We start from the raw sequence: 22,933 nt of genomic DNA, 5'->3' as shown, positions 1-22,933 counted from the left end.
CACTGCTAAAAGCCATGTCTTAAAAAAAAAAATACAAACTTTTCTTATTTCAAGACCATCCCAGAAACACTTTTTTATCACACCAGTCTATAATCTGATAAATAAGCACTGCTTGAGCATTCCATTTACGGTAATTGGAAGTTGTGAGTGCTGTCATTTCAGCCTGGCACTGCCCGACCAACTCATAATTGTATATTAGTATGGAACCTCTCACTTCATTTTAGATTTCCAAGGGGCGTTATCAAGGGCTCAGACAAAAATACCTCTGGAGCATTGAATAGAATAGAATTGGATAGACACAGACAATCAAAGCAATAAAACGTGATCTTGGTTGTTTGCGAAAATACAATGTAATGTCTTTGTATTAAACCCACCCCACATCAGATAACCGTCTGTGATTGGCCCGGCACTTTTCATGGCAGAAAGAAATCAGTTTGAATGGGATGGTGGCCAGACCCATCTGCCAGAGCAAATAAACAATGAACTGGCAGATTAGTCTGCATCCAAGGCAACTGGGTGATATGAAAGCAGAATTGGGGTCAGGGCTCAAGGGGTCCTTCCCTTTAGGATTAGGGTGTGAAATGCTTATAACAACGTTATTAGGCTGTGTATTTAAATGGTAAAATTGTTGAAAGCAGTGACATATCATGTCACTGGGGTATCATGATTACGGAGAGGGATCATATTATTTTTTATATTTTATAACAACCCGAGGGTTAATGCAAAGTACTAACTTGTCAACAATCATAACCAGGGCCATTGCCAGACATTGTTAACATTTGGGGCTTAGCCCAAACCTAACATCGGACCTTGAGAATGCTTAATTTGACTTCAGCTCTGGAAATTACATTACATTTACATTACATTTATTCATTGAGCAGATGCTTTTATCCAAAGCGACTTCCAAGAGAGAGCTTTACAAAAGTGCATAGGTCACTGATCATAACAACGAGATAGCCCCAAAAACGTTGCGGGTAGCCAAAACATGAAGCATACATTGTGAAAAGCCAAATAAGTGCCAATGGGAAGAACCATAAGAGCATGCAATTAAACAATTACAATTAAACAACATGAACAAAGCAAATTCCTTGTCTGTGCAAACTTTCATGGCGAATAAATCCCTTTCTGATTCTGATTCTGATGAACCTCAAAAGTGCAAGAGTGTACCTGTAGAAAAGCAAGCAACAATAATATAATTCACAGCGAGTACAAGAAGTTACATCAGTTACAACTTACCAACAAGAGCAACAAGTCCCTCAATAAGAGTCATTGTGTAAATAAATATAATAATATAATAAAATAAATATAATCATATTATGAAAAAATAAATTAATTTGAGCACAAAATACAGTTTTTTGAGGTTTATGTAATATAAACAATACTTTAGACTCATTGTAATCATGAAATGCCAAATACAATTATATCATAAATCAAGAGGCAGTTTCAAAAGTTTCTTTATAAGCTAGATTCTTATCTTTACTCTTTTTTTAACTTTTCTCCTCTTTTGGAAAAATCCCCAAATATCCAGTAAATTTTGCCTATGTTCTGCCATTTCTCCTTCTGCTGACTCTTTTCCCGCTGTCACTGACAGTCACTCAGTGCGGACTATCAGACCCACATCCCCTCACACAGAGTTAGTTAAGAGCTAGAGACGTTTACTGACATGCTTGAGTCGAGACCTACGTTGCCCATACTCAACCAGCCAATCACTGGGGAATCATTAAAAAAAACGTTCAACATGTACATTTTTTGGCTGAAGTCAGAAGGAGCTGGGAGGCGATGGGGGGGGGGGGGTGCGTAGCCAACCTCTGCACCCCTCTGTATCCGGCCGCGATGTTAACCCTCAATATTCATGAGTCTAATGGATCTACAATATCATTGGGGTTTTCAAACAATAACACTTTCTATAAATGCACCGCCAATTAGCACCTGGCTGGGATGGAGTGGGAAAGAAGTTTCTTACATTGTATCTAAGTAATGTCTTGAATAATGTATATAGTAATGAGTGATAAAGAGTGGAACAAAAGCAGCATACATTCAGACATGCAAGGAGACAGACAAGCTCTTGGAGCTATGGAAGAGGAAGACAGAATGAAGGCACACAGTTTGCCACTTTTAACACACACACTTGTGTGTGTGTGTGTGTGGTGGTGGGGGGGGGGACAGGGGGTGCACAATGAACAGGAAAAAAATGCTGTCCCCGGACCCGAACGCCACACAAGGGTGAAGGGTAATCAGAGTACATTTATTCATTTAGCAGATGCTTTTATTCAAAGCGACTTCCAAGAGACAGCTTTACAAAAGTGCATAGGTCACTGATCATAACAACAAGATAGCCCCAAATATTGTGGGTAAGAGAGTAAGACTAGATAAATAGATAACGAATCAAATAACTGCCAATAAATGCCATATCTCCAGGTTAGTATTTAAAACTAAATGCATCCATCGAACATCCTAGACGCTTGAATGCCCAACATCAACAGTCTCCTGGCTGTTCCCATTGTCAGGCTGCACACCTGTCAAATTTACTTCAGCCATGAATGGAACTAAAAGAGGGTGCAGGGTCCAGGGATGGTGAGGCAAGGACAGCAAACCTGTCACAGAGGTTTAGATGAGGAGAGGATGGCAGTGGGAATAGACTGTGACAGATAATCACATTAACCTTTTGCCTGACCACTACACTAACAAGCCTTAAGCTCAAGGAGGTGGATAAAAGTGGCACAAGGGGTAAAAATGTCATGTGATTCCACTGACTTCAATTGGAGCTACTCCAGTAGGCAGTGGTGAGTACTTTACCTGGGAGGGGTAGGGGTAGCCCTGATTTGTTCAAATGGTGGTTTCAGGTGTTTCCTCCATGTTTGCGTTCATTTGGAACAGTGTACTCTCTTTAAAATATTCACGAAAACACTTTAAACTCAAAAAGATCGATGATTGTTTGAACATCATCAGTTCAATGATCAGTGCAGTCCCAGCCCAAGGGCTAACCTGATACATTATACAATTTTAAAACATTTAAAATGTTTTCCCACTAAACCCAGAGAGAAGTACAATGTGAACACACAAATAAACAACTATATTAACACAATATTTTACTGTGCCTTTTTCCTATTTGTCTTCATTGTATTGTCCAGATCCATTTAGTATGATATAACTGATAAGAATAGTGAAATTACACAGAATGTACAGTACACTGCTACACATCATTTTACTTAATGACATTACAGGATTAGACAGGCAGCTGCAGAGCCTGATCCATGCAAAAAGAGAATAATAAAGCACTTTTGGAAAGGATTTTGGATGTGACATTGCACTTAGCATCTAAAACCTGCTCTTTTTTGGGCATGCACAGAAGCTTTTCAATTGTGCACAATTTCCTCTGCACTCATGAGCTATAATGATCCACTTTTAAATGAGCAGTTACAAAAGAATATGAAGGTGGATTATCATTCATTTTCCATGGTTTAAGTGATTCCACCACATTTTGTTGAAATCCGTTTCATAGAGAAGTCTCTGGGAACTGTCTTTGTTGGGATTTAATGTTTGTGTGTGAGACATTACCTTTTAATATAAGATAGAATCATTATCTGTAGTGTAAACGAGAGTGAATACCAACAGAAGAATATTGTAGGGGATTTGGGCACATCTTTTTGGGGGCGCTACCCACACGGTTAGCTGTGTTGCTCATTCCACAAATGCACGATCCTTACAAGTTGTACCTCGTTGTAAAGGTGACTAATCAGGCTTTCCAATGATATAGAATACAATACAAATTGGATATTATTGAAGGGGAGGAATAATCAACCGAAATAACGTTTCCAACCTTTTTTTAAGGGGTTTATTATAAACAAATCCTCTATATTTTGAGCAGGGAATTCAGGCAGTTCTGCGCCATGCGAGCGATGCTTTTCTTGAAATCTTGAAAGGTTGTCATTGAGGATGAAGGCCAGGTTTCTTGGCAAGTGAGAGGCTGTCACAGAGATGCTGTCAATAGTGATGGAGGGCCATAGACGATCTGGTAGGGATGAAGAGTAGCTTTGTCTAGTCGGGATTGAGATTCAGGTTGTGGGAGGGCATTCATGAGGAGACAGAAAAGCCATGATTTTTTTTGTTGGTTCGAGGGGCGGAGGGTGAGAAGAAAAACAGTATTTTTCTTACAAAATGCATTACTTTTGTGTTTAATTTATTAAGAATTTTAAGACAAATATATGGAAGTTAATTAAATATGTTAATTAAGCGGTATATCCTCTCAAGGTTTCTTCCATTTTTATGTTAATCTATTTTCATGGATTAAAATGTTTTCATGTCTTCTTTGAAGATTTGGATTGGTTATAAGTGCTGACCAGTGGGCATCAGTTAAGCCCTCTGTGACATTATTTGAAAAAATAAATATTGATTTGTTTTGTTAGGGAAAAATAACTGAAGTCTAAAATCGTATCTTGGTGATACTGATTTAGAGTTATATGTATCTGTGGATTATGAACAGCACAACGTAGTATGGCAAATACATGTTTGTAATTATATCCTTACTTTGCATATGTATTGCATATTGCTGCGGTCTCCCGGTCGTGTAGATTCACCCTCTACAACATCCGGAAGATCAGGAGATACCTGTCTGAGCACTCCACCCAGCTGCTAGTCCAAGTACTTGTCCTCTCCAAGTTGGACTATTGCAACTCGCTGCTCGCTGGTCTCCCAGCATGTGCAACCCACCCTCTTCAGAGGATTCAGAACGCAGCGGCCCGCCTGGTCTACAATCTACCCAGACGCTCCCATGTTACCCCGCTCCTCGTCTCTCTCCACTGGCTACCTATCATGGCCCGTATCAGATTCAAGACCCTGGTATTGACCTTCCGAGCAGTGAACGGGACTGCACCCGTCTACATCAAGTCTCTCCTGCAGCCTTACACCCCCACCCGTCACCTACGGTCTTCTTCAGACAACCGCCTGGTGGTCCCACCGCTCAAGACCGCCCGGTCCCAACACAAGCTCTTCTCCTGTCTGGCCCCCCAGTGGTGGAATCAACTCCCCACCTCCATCAGAGATACTGACTGTCTCTCCACCTTCAAGAAAAGGCTCAAGACGCACTTGTTCCGGGAGTACAACGGTACTTAGGAATGGTTCGCTTGACCCGATGTTAGTTTCCTCAAGGATCACAATGACTCTTGCTTAGAGACTTGTTGCTCTTGTGGTTAGTGGTAACTGTTTTAAATTTTTGTTCTCGCTGTGATATATTGTTTTTATTACTGTTGCTTGCTTTTTTCCACAGGTACACTTGCACTTATAGCGGTTCATGTTGTTTAATTGTAACTTGTTTAACTACATGCTCTTATGGTTCTTCCCTTTGGCACTTACTTTGGTTGTTCACAATGTGTGCTTCATGTTTTGGCTACTCGCGATGTTTTTTGGCTATCTTGTTGTTATGATCAGTGACCTATGCACTTTGTAAAGCTCTCTCTTGGAAGTCGCTTTGGATAAAAGCGTCTGCTAAATGAATAAATGTAAATGTAAATATGTCTTAACCTACACACCAAGATCCTTAATACACTATTATGTAATAACTGTAAAATGATACTACTGACTACATTATCATGAATAAAGGAATATTTTTAAGGTATATGTTTTTTTTCCAAAAATATCTTCAGAAAGGCCTAGAATTCAGACCACTGTGACATGCCTTCTCCTTACTTATCTTCATTCCATTCCTTTGTGTCTAGGTGCAGAACAAGAAAAAAGGTACTGCAGCAGCTGCTAAAGTGATCAAGGTGCGCAATGAGGAGCAGCTTGAGGACCACATTACTGAAATTGACATCCTGGCAACCTGTCACCATGACAACGTTCTTGCATTTTTGGATGCCACCTTCTTTGAGGGTTGGTTATGGGTGAGGAATTTGTATATATGTTGGTCTTTGAATAGTAACTAACGAACATATTAGACAATAAACACATGTTCTAACATTACTTTATGGTTGGTAATCAAGTTTCAATGCTCAATGAGTGTGAATCTGTGCTTGTTCTCGTGAAATGTAGTTATCAGTCTAGTAAGTGAACCAAAATGTGTTTTGATGCTTTTAAGATGGTTAGACTCTGTGTTGAGTTGTCAATGTCAGTAGTCAATGTTTTGAAAGGCTAGTGTACAAAATAAAGTCTAATATTTATTAGTATTGGAACAAAAAACTTAAACACGTCCTTGTAGTTAAGTTGCCTATTAAATGCCATCTCAAACCAGTAGTGCCTTAATATAAAATTGAGTAAAGTTTGGCAGTGGAATTGATCAAACTTTCCAAGTTTAATGAAAGCGAAAGAGTTGTTCTTTCGCTTTGAAAATTGTTTTAGTTACTTTGTGTGGTAATTAATCATTATTAATAGAGATTATTTCTCTGTCCCAGATCATGGTAGAATTTTGTCCAGGGGGTGCACTGGATGACATTATACTGGGTAAGTGCATCAAACATTTATTATGAAATTTGACATATGTGTAGTAGGTGAAAAGTGGGAGTTAAATAGGTGACATTTTAATATGAAATCAAGAGTTTAAAAACACTCTCTCGAACATATACAATTTTGAATAAATACATTTTAAATATGTCTAAACACTTGTTTTCAAATGCTAAGGTCAGAATCAGAATCAGAAACTGATTTATTTGCCAAGTAAGTTTGCACAAACAAGGAATTTACTATGGCAGGAAGGTGCAGTATCTAACTCTAATTGTATACAATCTAAAATATGAAATATAGAAATATGAAATAAGATATAGAGAAGTGTGCAACATTGGTTGGTGCAAAAATTGCAATGTGCAGTAAAGTGAAAGATGGATTTCATGAAAATGCAAGTGACAGTTTGGAGTTTTGGGCATTATTGATGAGGCCAGCTGCAGACGGAAAGAAAATGTTCTTGTGGTGTGAGGTTTCGGTCCTGATGGACCGCAGCCGAGGGGAGTGGCTTCAACAGTGTGTGTCCAGGATGGGAGGAGTCAGACACAATATTTCTTGCTCGCTTTAGGGACCTAGAGGTGTGCAGGTCCTAGAGAGATAGCAGATTGCAGCCAATCACCTCCTCAGCAGTGCGGATGATACGCTGCAGTCTGCTCTTGTCCTTGGCAGTGGCAGCAGCGTACCAGATGGTGATGGAAGAGGTGAGGATGGACTCAATGATGGCTGTATAGAAGTGCACCATCATTGTCTTTGGCAGGTTGAACTTCTTCCGCTGCCCCAGGAAGTACATCCTCTGTTGTGCTTTCTTGGTGAGGGAGCTGATGTTCAGTTCCCATTTGAGGTTCTGGGAGAGGATAGTGCCCAGGAAGCAGAAGGACTCCACAGTGTTGACTGGGGAGTCGCACAGGGTGACGGGGCTGAGTGTCTCCACTGTCTTAATAGCATTGAGCTCTAAGTTGTTCTGGCTGCACCAGTTCACTAGGTTGTCAGCTTCCCACCTGTAGCCAGACTCATCCCCACCAGAGATGAGTCCAATGAGGGTAGTGTCATCCGCAAACTTCAGGAGTTTGATGGACTGATGGTTGGAGGTGCAGCTGTTGGTGTACAGGGAGAAGAGCAGGGGGGAAAGGACGCAGCCCTGAGGAGATCCAGTGCTGATGGACCGGGAGTCGGAGACGTGTTTCCCCATCTTCCCGCACTGCTTCCTGTCAGACAGGAAGTCAGTGATCCACCTGCAGGTGGAGTCAGGCACGTTTTGCTGGTAGAGCTAGTCCTGTAGCAGAGCTGGGATGATGGTTCTGAAGGCAGAGGTGAAGTCCAAACAGGATCCTAGCATAGGATGTGCCCCCACGGTGGTGGAGGGGGCCTCTGGGGTGGGTAGGTGTGGGTCAGGACAGACCAATTGTCTTTCAAATCGACAGTAGAACTCATTCAGGTCATTGGCCAGGTGAGAGTTGTTAATGGAGTGGGGGGGCTCTGGGCTTGTAGGTTGTTATTATACTATCGGCCAGCAAAGTACAGTAACAGAAATGATATAATGACAGCAAAAGGATCTGACAGGCAACTCAAACTTTTGATGATTTTTGGGGGGGCATTGCAGTTCTGCTAAATAAATAGGCGGGCCTACATAGAGGCAAGTACCATTACCTAAATGGTTAAACATTTTATTGGAGTGCATTTTCTGGCATTTGGGTGACTTTGCAGTCAAAGCTTGCCTGAAGCCAAAGAAAATGGATGAAATGTTTATATTAGGTATAGGCAAAACCATAGCATCTTAGGCTCCCTTACATGAGGCAGGGCTCTCAAGTGTCACGCATTGAGTGTGACAGTCACTCATTTCGGTCTTTTGTCACGCACTCCTGCCACACATCGTATTTCTCACGCGGAAAAACTTTTTATATTTAATATGCCGCAGCGCCCAACTGAAATTTCTCTGGCCGCGCCTCTCTCACTATGGAACCGGCAGGAATCAAGCGCGTCTCCCCTGGAGTTCTTAGTCGAGCCTGCCACTTATCACCCAATCAAAAAAAAGAAAAGGTCTACACAATAGCTAATCAGAAAATAGCACTATTGCTCAAGCAGCCCTAAATTTAATCTCAGCACCCCTAAAAATTCATTCAATATTTTGCATAATAATAAATAGGCCTAAATGTATGAATTGTTATCCTGTGAAATTAGGGATTTATAGGCATGCAAACTCCTCACCTTTTTGAAACCAAAATAACCTACGTTAGTGGCCGTGGCCAACACAGCATTTTACCCGTGCTTCCCAACTTTACAACTGGCTCTGGAACCAATGCTGTACAAAAAATGTCTTTATGGTTAAAAGAACATGACATTGTTTACAAGAGCACAGATTCTACATAGATCTAGCCTCTTAATTTTGCTTTCGAAGTGCACCATATTCATGCGTTTAACTTGTCCCCGGACCCCCTAGAGGGTCGGGGGTTCGCCGTATCCTTCTCACCTTTTTCACCCTTGACCTGTTTGCATGCCTGTTATTAGCAAGGGTGTTTTGCACTTTTGCAAGGCACTGTATTCATGTCACATTGTCATTGGGGGCTGATCACCCCTAAAGGTCTGATCCTAGAATCGCCCCTGAGTCTAGGCCTAGTCATATTTTCATATCACACGATGACTGACATATTGTCACATTATAAACATATTTTTCAAAATAGGCTTAATCATTTTATTAGCACAAAATACATTTAAGTGTTTTGCATAGTCGATGTTATAGGTCACTTTTAAAATCATGTCATACTTTATCATTATATCCTGGCCATGGATGCATTAATCATTGCTGCCTTTCAAAGATGTCAGGTAAAAAGCAATTAATTAATTAATTAATTTTGAGGGGTGGCTGGGGGAGGGGAAATGTCACTCTTGCATGTCTTCAAAACTTGAGAGCCCTGGTAAGGGATAATGCCCGACGAGGTGTACATTATCACCTGATAATGGACGATGCGGAGGCGTGAAAAGTCCGACGCGCAGCGGAGGTTTCTTATCAGGTGATAATGTATACCTCGAAGGGCATTATCCCGCTTATACCATAGTCACTTGGCCATTTTTTTTTATAAACATTAATTTATGTTTCATGCGTTTTGCACAAGAAATCTAACGCTTTTCAACGTTAGCCTACTCTGATATTTCTAGTCTGCTCAGCTTAGAACCAACACAGGCTTTCCTTTGGCTGAGCTATTAGCCCGAAAGCTAACGTTATGCTAGCAAGATTCAAAGGCAATAACATTGTGTACTGTTGACAAACAGTAAATATAATTGTACAGTATGTTTGACAATAAGACTAGCTAGCTAACCAGACATGTCACTGTCCCCAAATCAATATCAAGATTTTCAGAACAATTTGTTCTGAAAATCTTGATATTGATTTGAACAAAGGTAATTGTTCTGAATAAAGGCCATCGGCCATATACTAAGCTACAGTACGGCCGCAGCCTGTGGAGCGAGTTGAATAGCAAATGGATGTGAGATGACCGAATCAAAGTTGACATATTCTCCAAACAGTAATTATAATTTGACAATATGTTTAACAACAAGACTAGCCAGCTATCGAGCCATGTCATTGTCCCCAAATCAAATCAAGATTTCTATTAAGAAAATAATCGGCATGTCGTGTTGGCCGCAGCCTGTCTGAAGTACTGTAGATTGACTAGCGAGGTGAATAGTAGTGATGTGTCGTTCGTGAACGATTCGTTCATTTTGAACGAATCCTTACAAGGACTCGGGAGTAACGAGTCCTCTCAAAGAGTGATTCGTTCATTTTTTCATGGCCGCGCATCGGGACTGTTGCATAGGCTCGTCCAAGTAAACAGAAATGATTCGTTCATTTCCCGACTCGGTCTTCAGGTACGAGTCTTTGGATCATTTTTCACGTGACCTGCATAGGTTCTGTAGTGGTAGCTAGAGGAAACGAACGATTCATTCATTTCCCGACTCGGTCTTTCTACGAGTCTTTGGATCATTTTTCACGTGACCTGCATAGGCTCTGTAGTGGTAGCTAGAGGAAACGAACGATTCGTTCATTTCCCGACTCGGTCTTTCTACGAGTCTTTGGATCATTTTTCACGTGACCTGCATAGGCTCTGTACTGGTAGCTAGGGGAAACCAACGATTCGTTCATTTCCCAAATCGGTCTTTCTACGAGTCTTTGGATCCTTTTTTCACGTGACCCACATTGTATTTTTTAGTTGAGGAAACAGTTTCCTCATTCCCTTTCGCGTGGCCGCTGATTTAGTAAGACGTGAATGATATTCCCTCAAGTCATCATACTGACTGATTTTGTTATTTTCACTTAACATTTAGACTTACAGTTTAGTGCAGTGTAATTGTTTGCCGTGATAATTAAATGCTAGTGTGTTAATAAATGACCAAATCATACAAACTTTCATGATACATTATTTTAATGCAGGAATTTCTTTTAAAATAGTATCTGCTGGTGCACATGTCATGCACTAACCTACATGAGAATATGATACTTGTTTGCAGTGGACGGATAGGTGTGCATTTTCCTATTTCGGATTGCTCAAATGGGGTTGCACCAGTAGTTGCATGCGGAGTGGCTCTGTAGTTGTGCAAAAACTCGGTAACAGCCTCTTTCCATGGTCTGCAACTTATTTCTGTTGCCTGTATGCACTCTTTCAGTACTATGTTAAATTTCTCAACAGCACCATTTGCTTTTGGGTAGTACACACTAGATCTCAGGTGCTGTATCTCTCTCTCACAGAAAGTTTGCAAAGGCATGGGAAGTAAACTGACATCCATTATCTGAGACTAGGAATTTTGGATTACCCTCCCTACTGAACACAGTGGCTAAAAAGCAAATGACAGCATCTGAAGTGACAGTGGAGGAAAATGCAACCTCAGGCCATTTACTGTAGTAGTCTGTGAGTACAATGGCAAAATGATAGTCCCAAGTAGCGTTTTCAAAAGGTCCTGAAATGTCGATAGCAACTTTTTCCCATGGCCTACTTGGCAGGTCAACTGGTATAAGCGGTGCAGGAGCAGCAACAGCAACTTTATCACTGAACTGACAGTTAACACAGGAGGCAATGACAGAGTGTACTAGTTTGTCTTGTTGTGGCCACCAGTACAGCTCACGCAACCTCTGTTGGGTACGGACTATACCTTGGTGTCCCTCATGTGCCAAATCAACCAAGCGATCAGTCCCTCTCATAATGAGTGAATCGTGACTGACAGCTTGTCTCGTACCTGAAAATATGGTGTAATGTTCTCTGGTAGGCCTTTCTTGGATTTGGGCCAACCTTTCTCAATCTGCTGACGTAACAGTATCAGCTCTGGACAGCTTTCACAGGCAGAAGTGAACAGAAGTGAAAAGCGAAATGGCACACAGTGACTCTTTGAACACAGCAGCAATCATATCCGGTTCATCTGTGGCCTCGTTTGCAGCAGTCAGTGGCAGCCTAGAGAAGCAATCTGCAGTCACGTTCAGATGTCCTGGGCGGTAAGTGATGTCATAAGTGAAACAAAGCAGTCGGGCTGACCACCTGGCGACTCTAAGTCCAGCACGGTCAGAACCTTTCGAGGTGAGCCATGTTGTAAGTGCCTGATGATCTGTACGCAAGACAAAACGGCGTCCCCAGAGGTAGGTCCTCCACCTTTCAGCCCACACGCAAGTGCTTCACGTTCAACTGTAGAGTATTTGTGTTCGGCAGGGGAGAGTGTTCTGGACGCAAACGCTATAACTCTCTCACTTTGATCTGAACGCATTTGTGTCATTACCGCACCCAGTCCATAATCAGAAGCATCAGTACTAACGTAGGTCGGCAACTCAGGGTCATACAGAGCTAATGCAGGGCTATTAACTATTAGTCCTTTGAGTGCAGTAAAGCTAGTCTCTGCTTGAATTGACCACCTGAAGTTTAAATCAGTAGAGTCTCCGAGCACTGCACGTAGTGGCTCAGCAACTGTGGCAAAATCTGGAATGAACTTACTGTACCAGGATGCGAGACCAAGGAAAGATCTCAGGGAAGACGTATCATGTGGGGTAGGAGCAATGATCACTGCAGTAAGTCTGTCCTGGTCAGGGCGAAGTCCATCTTTTGAAATAGTGTGTCCCAGGTAGTTTACATTTACATTTATTCATTTAGCAGACGCTTTTATCCAAAGCGACTTCCAAGAGAGAGCTTTACAAAGTGCATAGGTCACTGATCATAACAACAAGATAGCCAAAAAACATCGCGAGTAGCCAAAACATGAAGCACACATTGTGAACAACCAAAGTAAGTGCCAAAGGGAAGAACCATAAGAGCATGTAGTTAAACAAGTCACAACCAAACAACATGAACAGCTATAAGCGCAAGTGTACCTGTGGAAAAAAGCAAGCAACAGTAATAAAACAATATATCACAGCGAGAACCAAAAATTTAAATCAGTTACCACTAACCACAAGAGCAACAAGTCTCTAAGCAAGAGTCATTGTGATCCTTGAGGAAACTAACATCGGGTCAAGCGAACCGTTCCTAAGTACCGTTGTACTCCCGGAACAAGTGCGTCTTGAGCCTTTTCTTGAAGGTGGAGAGACAGTCAGTGTCTCTGATGGAGGTGGGGAGTTGATTCCACCATTGGGGGGCCAGACAGGAGAAGAGCTTGTGTTGGGACCGGGCGGTCTTGAGCGGTGGGACCACCAGGCGGTTGTCTGAAGAAGACCGTAGGTGGCGGGTGGGGGTGTAAGGCTGCAGGAGAGACTTGATGTAGACGGGTGCAGTCCCGTTCACTGCTCGGAAGGTCAATACCAGGGTCTTGAATCTGATACGGGCCATGATAGGTAGCCAGTGGAGAGAGATGAGGAGCGGGGTAACATGGTTACCCCGCTCCTCCTAGTTCAGGGATGACTGGTTGAACTTGCATTTGTGCATGTTTAGTTTGAGTCCAGCATTGGTCAAGGCATGTAACACTTTGCGCAAGTTGTCATCATGGTCCTTTTGTGTGGCACCATAGCAGATGATGTCATCCAGGTACGCTTGTACACAGGCAAACCTGCAAGAACGATTAACATCCTTTTCTGAAAGGCTGATGGAGCCGAAGCTAAGCCAAATGGCACCCTGCAAAAAAAGTCCTTCATGAGTGATAAATGCAGTAATATCACGACTTTCAGGATGCAGTGGCAGTTGGTGGTAGGCAGAAGCTAGGTCAATAGTGGAGAAAACAGTAGCCCCTCTCAGGTTTGAGAACAGTTCATCCATGTGTGGTAAGGGATGACAGTCCGCAACAATAGCCTTGTTTGGCTCTCTCAGATCCACACACATGCGTGGTCTCCCGCCATCTCTCCTCTGTGTCACAACTATGGGAGAGACCCAAGGAGAAGCATCAATGCACTCTATTATCCCCTTGTCTTGAAGATCTTTTATCTCCTCTGAAACAGCTTGTCTCACTGAAAACGGGAGTCTCCTCAGTTTTTGATTAACAGGAGCAGCATTGGGCAGCATTTGCGCTTTGTGGACAATGCTTTTAGCACAGCCTATTTCCTGAACTACAACCTCTGGAGCATTATCTGTTTCAGTACTTGGCACAGTAGGCTCGCCCTGTAAAGTACCAGTAGTAGTAGGCATTTGAGACTGGTAATAAGGGACAGTAGTTACAACTCTCCTCCCTTGAAGTTTCATTCGCAATACCTCAAATAAGTCTAAGCCAAGGAGAGCTGCACCTGACTCAACCATAACCAGTGCCTACAGTAGAATGACCATCAAGTACAATAGTAGCTTTTAAGAACCCTTTAACAGTGATTTTGTCTTTAGCATAAGTAACAAGAACAAATGTAGGTTCAGTTAAGAAAAATTTCGGAAAGAGAGTGTAGCAAGTGCTCTGTGGAATAATAGAAACAGATGACCCTGTATCTACAATCAGCTCAATGTCCTTGCATTGTCCATGAACGGTCACTTCGACAATTGATTTTATCTTGCACAGCATTGTTCATGTGAAGAACTGTGGGCTCATTAATCACAACAAATCACACCAGCATGTAACTTTAACAGCAGGACAAGCAGGGTTGTTGGCAAGATGAGCAGTAGATCCACAACGAAAGCAGGAACGGTGGTTATCCGATTGTCGGACCTTGGCAGGAGCAGGAGTCACAGGCTTCTTGTCCCAGCGTCGACTTGAATTTGGCTGCTTCTATATAGCTCTCACCGGAGCAGCAGCTGCCGTAGCATTAGCATCGGAGAGGATATTAGCATCTCTATCCACTCTTGATTTGCAGTGTTAATGTAGTAGCTTTAGAAAGTGTTAGGTCCGGCTCAAGTAAAGGCCCTTGCACACTGAGTGCGAAATTTTCAAATGTGTTTTTTCGCAATCGTCAGCCTCAATATTCGGTGGCTCTGAATTGCCAAAAAAACTATCAAAATGCTGGCTATGGATGCGAATACGCAGAAAATCGAACCCTATCTGAACTTTTTTTTGATGGACGAAAGTTTCGGAGGCAGTGTGTAAGCGTGATTGACATAACGTTAGGTCGTATTTATTTTTTAACGTGCGAACATTTCGGATACGAATTTCAGACTCAGTGTGCACTGGCCTTAAAAGTCTGTCTCTTACGCGAGTATTTGCAACACGCTCGATTAGCTGGTCACGTAGCATTTGGTCCTCCATGTTGCCAAAATCACATGCTGCAGCTAACTCACGCAGTGAAGCTAGGAACTGATTTACCATCTCATCCGGTCTCTGGGCTCTTTGTCGAAACCTGTGTCGCTCAGCAATGACATTAACATTGGGCACAAAATGTCCTGTAAGTGCAGCAGTATACGTGGTTCCACTATCGGGTATTGTGTAGACCAATTATCACCTTACGTCACACGACTGTCAAGCATGCTCAACTGCGCATGTCGGATGCAAAAGACGAACTTCTCCCGGGTATAGTACACTTGGGAGTGTCGATCAGGTCATCATATATCTCTGGCCACTGGATTTCAGGGCTTGACATTAACTTTTTGAGGCACTTGTCCTTTGGACAAGTAAATTTACGTTTCATTTGTCCATGCACAAAAGTCACTTGACCCGATATCTTTAAATAGCCTGACCAAGTGATAGGGCAAAACTAGCCTGGCTAACGGAGGTCCCTTTCTCAGGCAAATGACGAATGGAACAGGATCGGTTAAAGAAATCCGAGATGCTGGCTATCTTCATCAGGCTCGTATCTACAAAAGGCAGTACTCCCTGACGTGTTTACTGTAGAATGGAGTGAACGGGCAAAACTAGGCTGGCTCGGGCAAAACTAGCCTGGTTAACGGAGGTCGCTTTCTCAGGCAAATGATGAATGAAACAGGATCGGTTAAAGAAATCCGAGATTCTGGCTATCTTCAGTAGGCTTGTATCTACAAAAGGCAGCCTCCCTGACGTTTATAGTGTAGAATGGAGTGAAATACAACATTGTGCACACTGCCAGTGAGCGACCCGAGTCTGACTGAGGCTAACAACGTCAAAACAGTGTAACGGGGACGCAGTTTCACTCAGATTGCCAGTTTTACACAAATCACAAAAATAATCGGACCAGCTAGCTAAAAGCAGAATTCCCATATCTCTTGAAAGCTGCCCTGCTCGACTTTTTAGGTGCAGATTGACTGTAAAACTGTAAAATTATGAACTTTGTGACATGACGTGAGGACATGGCTGCCGCCTAAGACTATGCTGTCTACCGGGTTAACAAACAAATAATAATGATAAAGTTGAGAAAATCTCAACTCGATCGCGTCACTACACACAATGCACCACGCAAGCGATTCGCCTGGCTCCATTGAAAATTAATGGAAAACATGTTGTCGCTCGCATCACGTCGCTGCAGTGTAAACGCACCGTAACACACAAAAAAAATGCTTAAAACCGCTGCCTTAAAAAAAAAAATTGCTACTTTATTAATTTAGGCAAAGTGACCATCCGGCTAACGCCTAATTTAGCTAGGTTTGATAGCGATTACGTTAGGTAGCTAACATTACCTGTAACATTAGCTAGCTAGCAGTTAGCTTAAATTTAGAGCCTAACAGGTTGTACAGCCGTGACAGCAATACATGTGACCCTGTCAAGTACCACGACAGGTAACGTTAGCTAGTTTAAATTAGCTAACGTAACCAACATATTTTTAAGGTAAGTAGGATTAGATAACCTTTCAACTCCGGCATTAGCTTGCATTCGGTTATTAGCTGGCTTGCTGAGAGACTGCCATTGAGTATCTAACAGCCTAGAGGCTACAAACCAAAATTCCTTGTCTTCACAGAAGCAAGCCGACAATACCATATAAATTTACAATTAAATATGATACACAGCAATCTGGTAAAAAGGGATCTTACCTTAAACCGAACAGCTAGACACTCCAGTATCCCACTAACGAAAGGATAGACCTTGGCGCCAAGAACCAGCGTTGACGCATGCACACAGTGTACTACAGACTAATCATCTTTGGGTAGATTTTATTATGTTTTTTTTAGGCTGCAATTGTTACTGTTGAAAAATAGGTGGTGTAGGTGTAAGTTACCCATAATGATATATTTGTTTGCTGACTTCCAGTAAAATGTAAACAATTTGCATGGGTTATAATTACCACCCTCCAAAATTATTTTTTCAAGTAATGCTTTACTTTACTAGATTACTCACTGGTGAAAGTAACTAGTTACATTACTAGTTACATTACTTTTGGATTACTCTGTAACATCACCTGAGATGCACTTGCCAAATATGTACCATATATATGCCCAAATCAACTCAAATTCTTATTATAATGAGGACATACACAATATATGTCTTTTATGCTTTTTAATACCACAAAGCTGACAAAAAAGTTGTGAACATCAACCTAAAAGTTGTCAAGCATAACAAGGCTACAGTATTGGCAGTAAGCAAAATGTCTCAAAATAAAATAATGCTTACAACTTTAAATGGCAACATTTCCTCTACTATGTATGCTGCTGTTGAAAGTCAAGTCGTGGCTGCTTGGCTGGTGTCGGCAACAACGGCAACGGCAACCTTTTATCGGCGTCAGTGTCACTCAGGGTCCGGGGATCTTTAGCTACTAGTCTTGAGTTAGCATATTGCCGTTGAAGATGCTTTGACAGATTAGAGGTTGTGTTGGCGGCGGCGGAGAGGTGTTTTTGGCCTGGGCACAATGTACATTCACGCTTTTGTCCTTTTCGTGCAACTAATACGAAGTAATGTGCATACCTTCATCCCTCAAAAGACGTCCTAAGCTCTGCTATTCTTGTTTCGCCTCTTGAACTCTGGAGCTAAGTCATGTGACGTGTTATGCAAACACACGTACTGTAAAGGGAGGTTTGATTTGTTGTTTTTTTCTCCTCCCGATATGCAGATCGCAGTTATGCAAGTAACGCAAGACATTTTTGTATTAGTAAAGGCCGAATTAAGGCCGAAATATACTACGGATTTGTTGAATTTATAGTACTCCGAAGGCTGTGGGTGCTGAAAGCAATTCACCGCCAGAAAAGTAAGTGGGGCAACGTTTTTTGAAGCCTGCCACGACGTCTTTGTGTGTGGAACCAATTGCGGACGAATCACAGCCAAGGGGTATCCGTAAAATGACGGACTAGCGAACGGATAGTCAGGATTCGTTGAATTTATAGTACTCCGAAGGCTGTGGGTACTGAAAACAATTCACCGCCAGAAGAGTAGGTGGCGCTGCACTGCGATGCTAGCTAGGTTATCGAAAAGTCGGAGAAAATTTACAAATTAGCCGTTTCATCAATAAAATAAGCACATTTTCAGCAACTACACTGCCCATTTCTCGTCACATTCTAATTCAGATGCTGATTTACATGTACTGTTTAGCTGAAATATGAATTGTAAAAACTTACGGCAAAGGCGGTCAAAGGATTCTGTCTGTCTTGTTGGTCACGGCAACCCTGCCCCTGACGCAAGCGGTTCTTAATACGGACCAATCACAGCCAAGGGGTATCCGTAAAATGACGGACTAGCGATCGGATAGTCAGGAAAATCAGGCGGTGCACGTAGAGCTCTCCAAGGGGCTCGGAGAGGCCGTTCCACATTGGAAAAGGCGTTCCCTGTGTCCGTGAAAGCGGAGTAGTATATTTCGGCCTTAACTGTAATGCGATTACTAAAGTTATCAACAGTAATGCGTTACATTACTGCGTTACAGACAAATGTTATCTGATTACCCCCAACACTGCTTTCGAGGTGTTTTTTGGTTTGTTTGAAGTGCTGCTTTTGGCATTCGATAGTATGTCGGTGCGCATGTCGGTGGCAAAAGACGAACTTCTCCCGGGTATACACTTGGAGTGTCGATCAGGTAATTATATATCTCTGGAAACTGGATTGCAGGGCTTGACAGGCACTTGTCATTTGGACAAGTACATTTACGTTTCACTTGTCCATGCACAAAAGTCACTTATCCCCCCAGACCTTTAAATAGCCTGACGAGTGAAACGGGAAAAACAAGCCTGGCAAACGGAGGTCGCTTTCTCAAGCAAATGATGAATGAAACAGGCTTGGTTAAAGACATCCGAGATGCTGGCTATCTTCAGCAGGCTCGTATCTACAAAAGGCAATCCTCCCTGATGTTTTTGGTGTAGAATGAATGAGTGAGCCAGTGAGCGTCCCGAGTCTGACTAACGTCAAAACAGTGTAATGGGGACGCAGTCTCACTCAGATTGCCAGTTTTACACAAATCACAAAAATAATCGGACCAGCTGGCTAAAAGCAGAATTCCCATATCTCTTGAAAGCTGCCTTGCTCGACTTTTTAAGTGTAGAATTGACTGTAAAACTGTAAAATTATGAACTTTGTGACATGAAGTGAAGACATGGCTGCTACCTAATACTATTGTGTTTGTCTGCGGTGTGAATCAAAGGCAAACAGTGGGCTACTGCGCCCAGGAAGTGTCGTTTCGGCAACAATCTGTTTATAAGGCTATTTTAGTCCTTTGTTGAGTTCATGCAGTAACTTGGACAATTAATGCAAGTTACTTAACCCTTGTGCTGCCTTTGGGTCTGAGACAGCCCAACGGTGAAAAACAAATGCTTCACTTTGTTTTTGAATGCGGTAAAGTTGTCGCAATACGACGGTGGGTCACAACGACTGATGGGTCAGAATGACCCGAAGATAACACAAGGGTTAAATAAGTAACTGTAATAATATTACTCAATGTCAAAAACTAACACGTTATATTACTTTGTTACTCACTTAAGTAATAATATTATGTAACACGTTGATATTGCACACAGTTGTTTTGCAATATTGTGTTATAATTGTGTTATTGTGCATGAGCAATCAAATATCAGGAGCATTCTAGGGAACAATGATGGATATCAATACACTGATTGCATTTTAATTTGACCTAAGATGTTTGCTCCTGAGGTTCTGTTGATGGTTCTGTAATTCGGTGAATGAGGAAAGACCATGATAAGGGACGAGGACATTCTTTTTGCAAGATGTTCCTTGGCTGAATTTCCGCTGAGCTTCTCTAAATCATCAGTTGACATTGCTCAAACATTATGCAATTACCAGAATATATGGTCTGGTTTATAATTTAATAAAAAGAGTTGGTGACCTCAGCAATGGCGACTAAGTAATTTAAACCCCAGAACTGTGGTAAAACAACTCAGAATACATTCACAGAAATCGGCTTTGATGGGTCAGAGAATACAATTTGTAGATAGCAATACCAGCAAAATATTATAACAGTCCATAACAGAAGGCCAGATTGCAATTGGCTGAAAAAAAGTTGTAGAGACCATAGTTTGGGCAAATAAAATAAACTAAGGTTCATAGATTACAGTACAGGGAAGACAACCATTAAAATATATTTCTTGGAGGAACTACTAATTTGTCTTTATTGATGATGTTACTGCAGATGGTTTTAACAGCAGTATTTAGTTATTTATTTAGCAGTGTTCTAAGTGACCGGTATGCATTTGTTTGGCCAGACACAGAATGTCTAAAAGTGTATCTTGTCTTTCTAAATACTTTTGACACCATAAAATGGGGGATGGATTGACAATAAACCTCCATAGTAATATTATCACTTCCAAATCCAGAGTATGAACAGGACTGAATTTGTGTAAATGTGTCACTGTCTAAATGTATGTATTTTTTATGTATGTATTTATGTATTTAGTATGTTTACACCTCCTCATCTTGACCCCAAATGATTAACTAACTATAATGAAGTTCTGTTTTGTGTGTGTATGCATGATTATGAAGGAGTATGCATTCACTGTTTTGAATGTTTTGAAACCAACCCAGAGCTAGAGCGGGGTCTATCAGAGCAACAGATCAGTGAAGTGTGCTACCAGACCTTGCAGGGTCTGTCTTACCTGCATCAACTCCACATCATCCACAGAGACCTAAAGGCAGGCAACATCCTCCTCATGTTTGATGGACAGGTCAAATTGGGTATAGCCATGCTCTCTATCCATCTATTCATTAATCCCTACCACCTATCCTGCTGATGATATGACAACTCTAGTTATCCCTTTTTCTTGTAGCGGACTTTGGAGTTTCTGTAAAAAACACGCACACCCTCCAGAAAAGGACCACATTCATTGGAACACCATACTGGTTTGTATCTACTTTATACAATAGACAGACATAAGTGAGTTGTCCATCATTAGATTTTAATCTAAATAACTGGTAACTGGCAGTTTGATAATTAATTTTTTACTGTTAATTTATCATGTATTTATATGCTTAATTTACATAATAATATACATGTGAAATGTACGTATATCTGTTTGTCTTCTTTAACTATCGACCCATCCAAGGATGGCTCCAGAGGTTATCCAGTGTGAGACATCCAAGGAGAACCCTTATGGCCCTGGGGCAGATATGTGGTCGCTGGGCATAACTCTTATTGAGGCAGCAGAGATGGAGCCTCCACACCACTCCCTTACTCCCATGAGGGTCCTGCTGAAGATCACCAAGTCACCACCACCCACTCTTAGAAACCCACACCTATGGTTAGACCACATACATACAGTACTGTGCAAAAGTCTTACGCACAATAAAAATAAAAAAGGTTAAGGAAAAATGCTTTAAGAAATAATGAAATTTAACAAAAAGTTTAGCAAAATTGCACCTTTATACTGCTGCACAAATAAAAAAAAATATATGACATATATTTCTTTGATTAAACGTTGCATTCAAATCTGATACACTTAAACGCCGCCCTCGAAAAAATGCAGCAACATTAAATTCGATTTACTATAATTGTAATTTATTTTTACTACAAATAGGTACGGTACAAAACTGCCTCCTTACCGACAAGACACCAGAGATGTCGCCTACTAATTAATAAACTGCTTTGCGCAATTCCTGTGTTGTTCTTAATTACGAATTAAAAAAGAATAATAAAAGCTGCCCTCGTGTACACACCGCCCTCATCGAAACATGTAATTCAAGAAAAGCTGTAGCATTTAATTGAAGAAATACAGTATAAGACATTATTTGTGTAAAAAATCTTGGGTGCCCAAGACTTGTGCACAGTACTGTACATATATTTTGATGCGGATTGTAGCCTGTTTTTATAAAAAACAACAACAGTAGAAACTGCTATTTAGCCCGTTAAGGAGTAGCATCGCACATATTTGATCATTTGAATGCGGGTCTCACAGCGTAACGTCGCATATATGCAATTTCAAACCTTCCAACTGAATATTTTCTGATGGACAAAAACTATGCCACAAACGCTTTAGTATGGCTTCAAAATGTACTAATGAGAAGGCTAACAAGTAACACTAGTATGGTAGTAGCATTGCTACGAGTATTATGCTAGCTAACTTAGCCCAGAAGCTAACTAAAGCTAGCTAGTAGGGGTGCAAAACCAAACCAAAATGTTTTAAATTGTTCAACACACAAACCACGGTTCGGTTTTTACATGTAAACTGCGTTTTTTTTTCAGATCTACGAGAAAACACAACCTAACACCCTTTGTCCTTCTCCTTTCCCGTAACCTTTCCCGGAGAGTAGCTGTCCAATTAACTGTCAGTATATCAATGATGAGTCCCGTACTGGAAGGAACTGGAGAGCAGTGTTGTCAACTTAGCGACTTTCTCGCTATATCTGGCAACTTTCTAAACCCTCCTGGCGACTTTTATTGTCAAAAGTGATTACCGACAAATCTATCGACTTTTACCGGTGTTGTTGGAGACTTGCTGGTGTTTTAGAGACTCAAAGACATTTTAGAGACGTGAAAGCACGGATCATTTTGCAGTAGGCAACTGTTCTCAACGAGCAGTGGGTGCTGCCGTGAGCTCCTCTGCCGTCCCAAAGCACTCACAGGCGGTCAGTCTCACTATAGCCTCGCGCAGCACTGCTACTTTCCTTACTGAGGAGATGGCAACACTGCTGGAGAGAGGCAAATCATACGAAGCTAGGCACCTGTAAAGTATGCTAACCAGGGCTGCCAACTCTCATGCATTGGCCGTGAGACACATGTATTTCAACCAGTTCACACGCTCTTACGCCACACCTTGTATTTCTTAAGCTGAGAAGGCAATGCCAACCAAGTAAT

At 41.6% G+C, this 22,933-nt stretch overlaps 1 protein-coding gene across 1 annotated transcript in view; it reads left to right on the top strand.

The window, feature by feature from the left end:
* si:dkey-81j8.6 (serine/threonine-protein kinase 10) overlaps positions 1-22,933 on the top strand; it is a 61,661-nt gene that overhangs the window by 727 nt on the left and 38,001 nt on the right. Inside the window, exons 2-6 of the mRNA XM_067233629.1 lie at positions 5,715-5,879; positions 6,387-6,435; positions 20,668-20,817; positions 20,910-20,982; positions 21,186-21,380. Of these exons, the coding sequence (XP_067089730.1) occupies positions 5,715-5,879; positions 6,387-6,435; positions 20,668-20,817; positions 20,910-20,982; positions 21,186-21,380 (632 nt within the window). The remainder of the gene's footprint in view (positions 1-5,714; positions 5,880-6,386; positions 6,436-20,667; positions 20,818-20,909; positions 20,983-21,185; positions 21,381-22,933) is intronic.

Source organism: Osmerus mordax, chromosome 1 (assembly GCF_038355195.1).
Source record: "Osmerus mordax isolate fOsmMor3 chromosome 1, fOsmMor3.pri, whole genome shotgun sequence".
Taxonomy (NCBI): Eukaryota; Metazoa; Chordata; class Actinopteri; order Osmeriformes; family Osmeridae; genus Osmerus; species Osmerus mordax.
The sequence above is the reverse complement of the archived record's forward strand: the minus strand, read 5'-3'. Positions and strand labels throughout refer to the sequence as shown.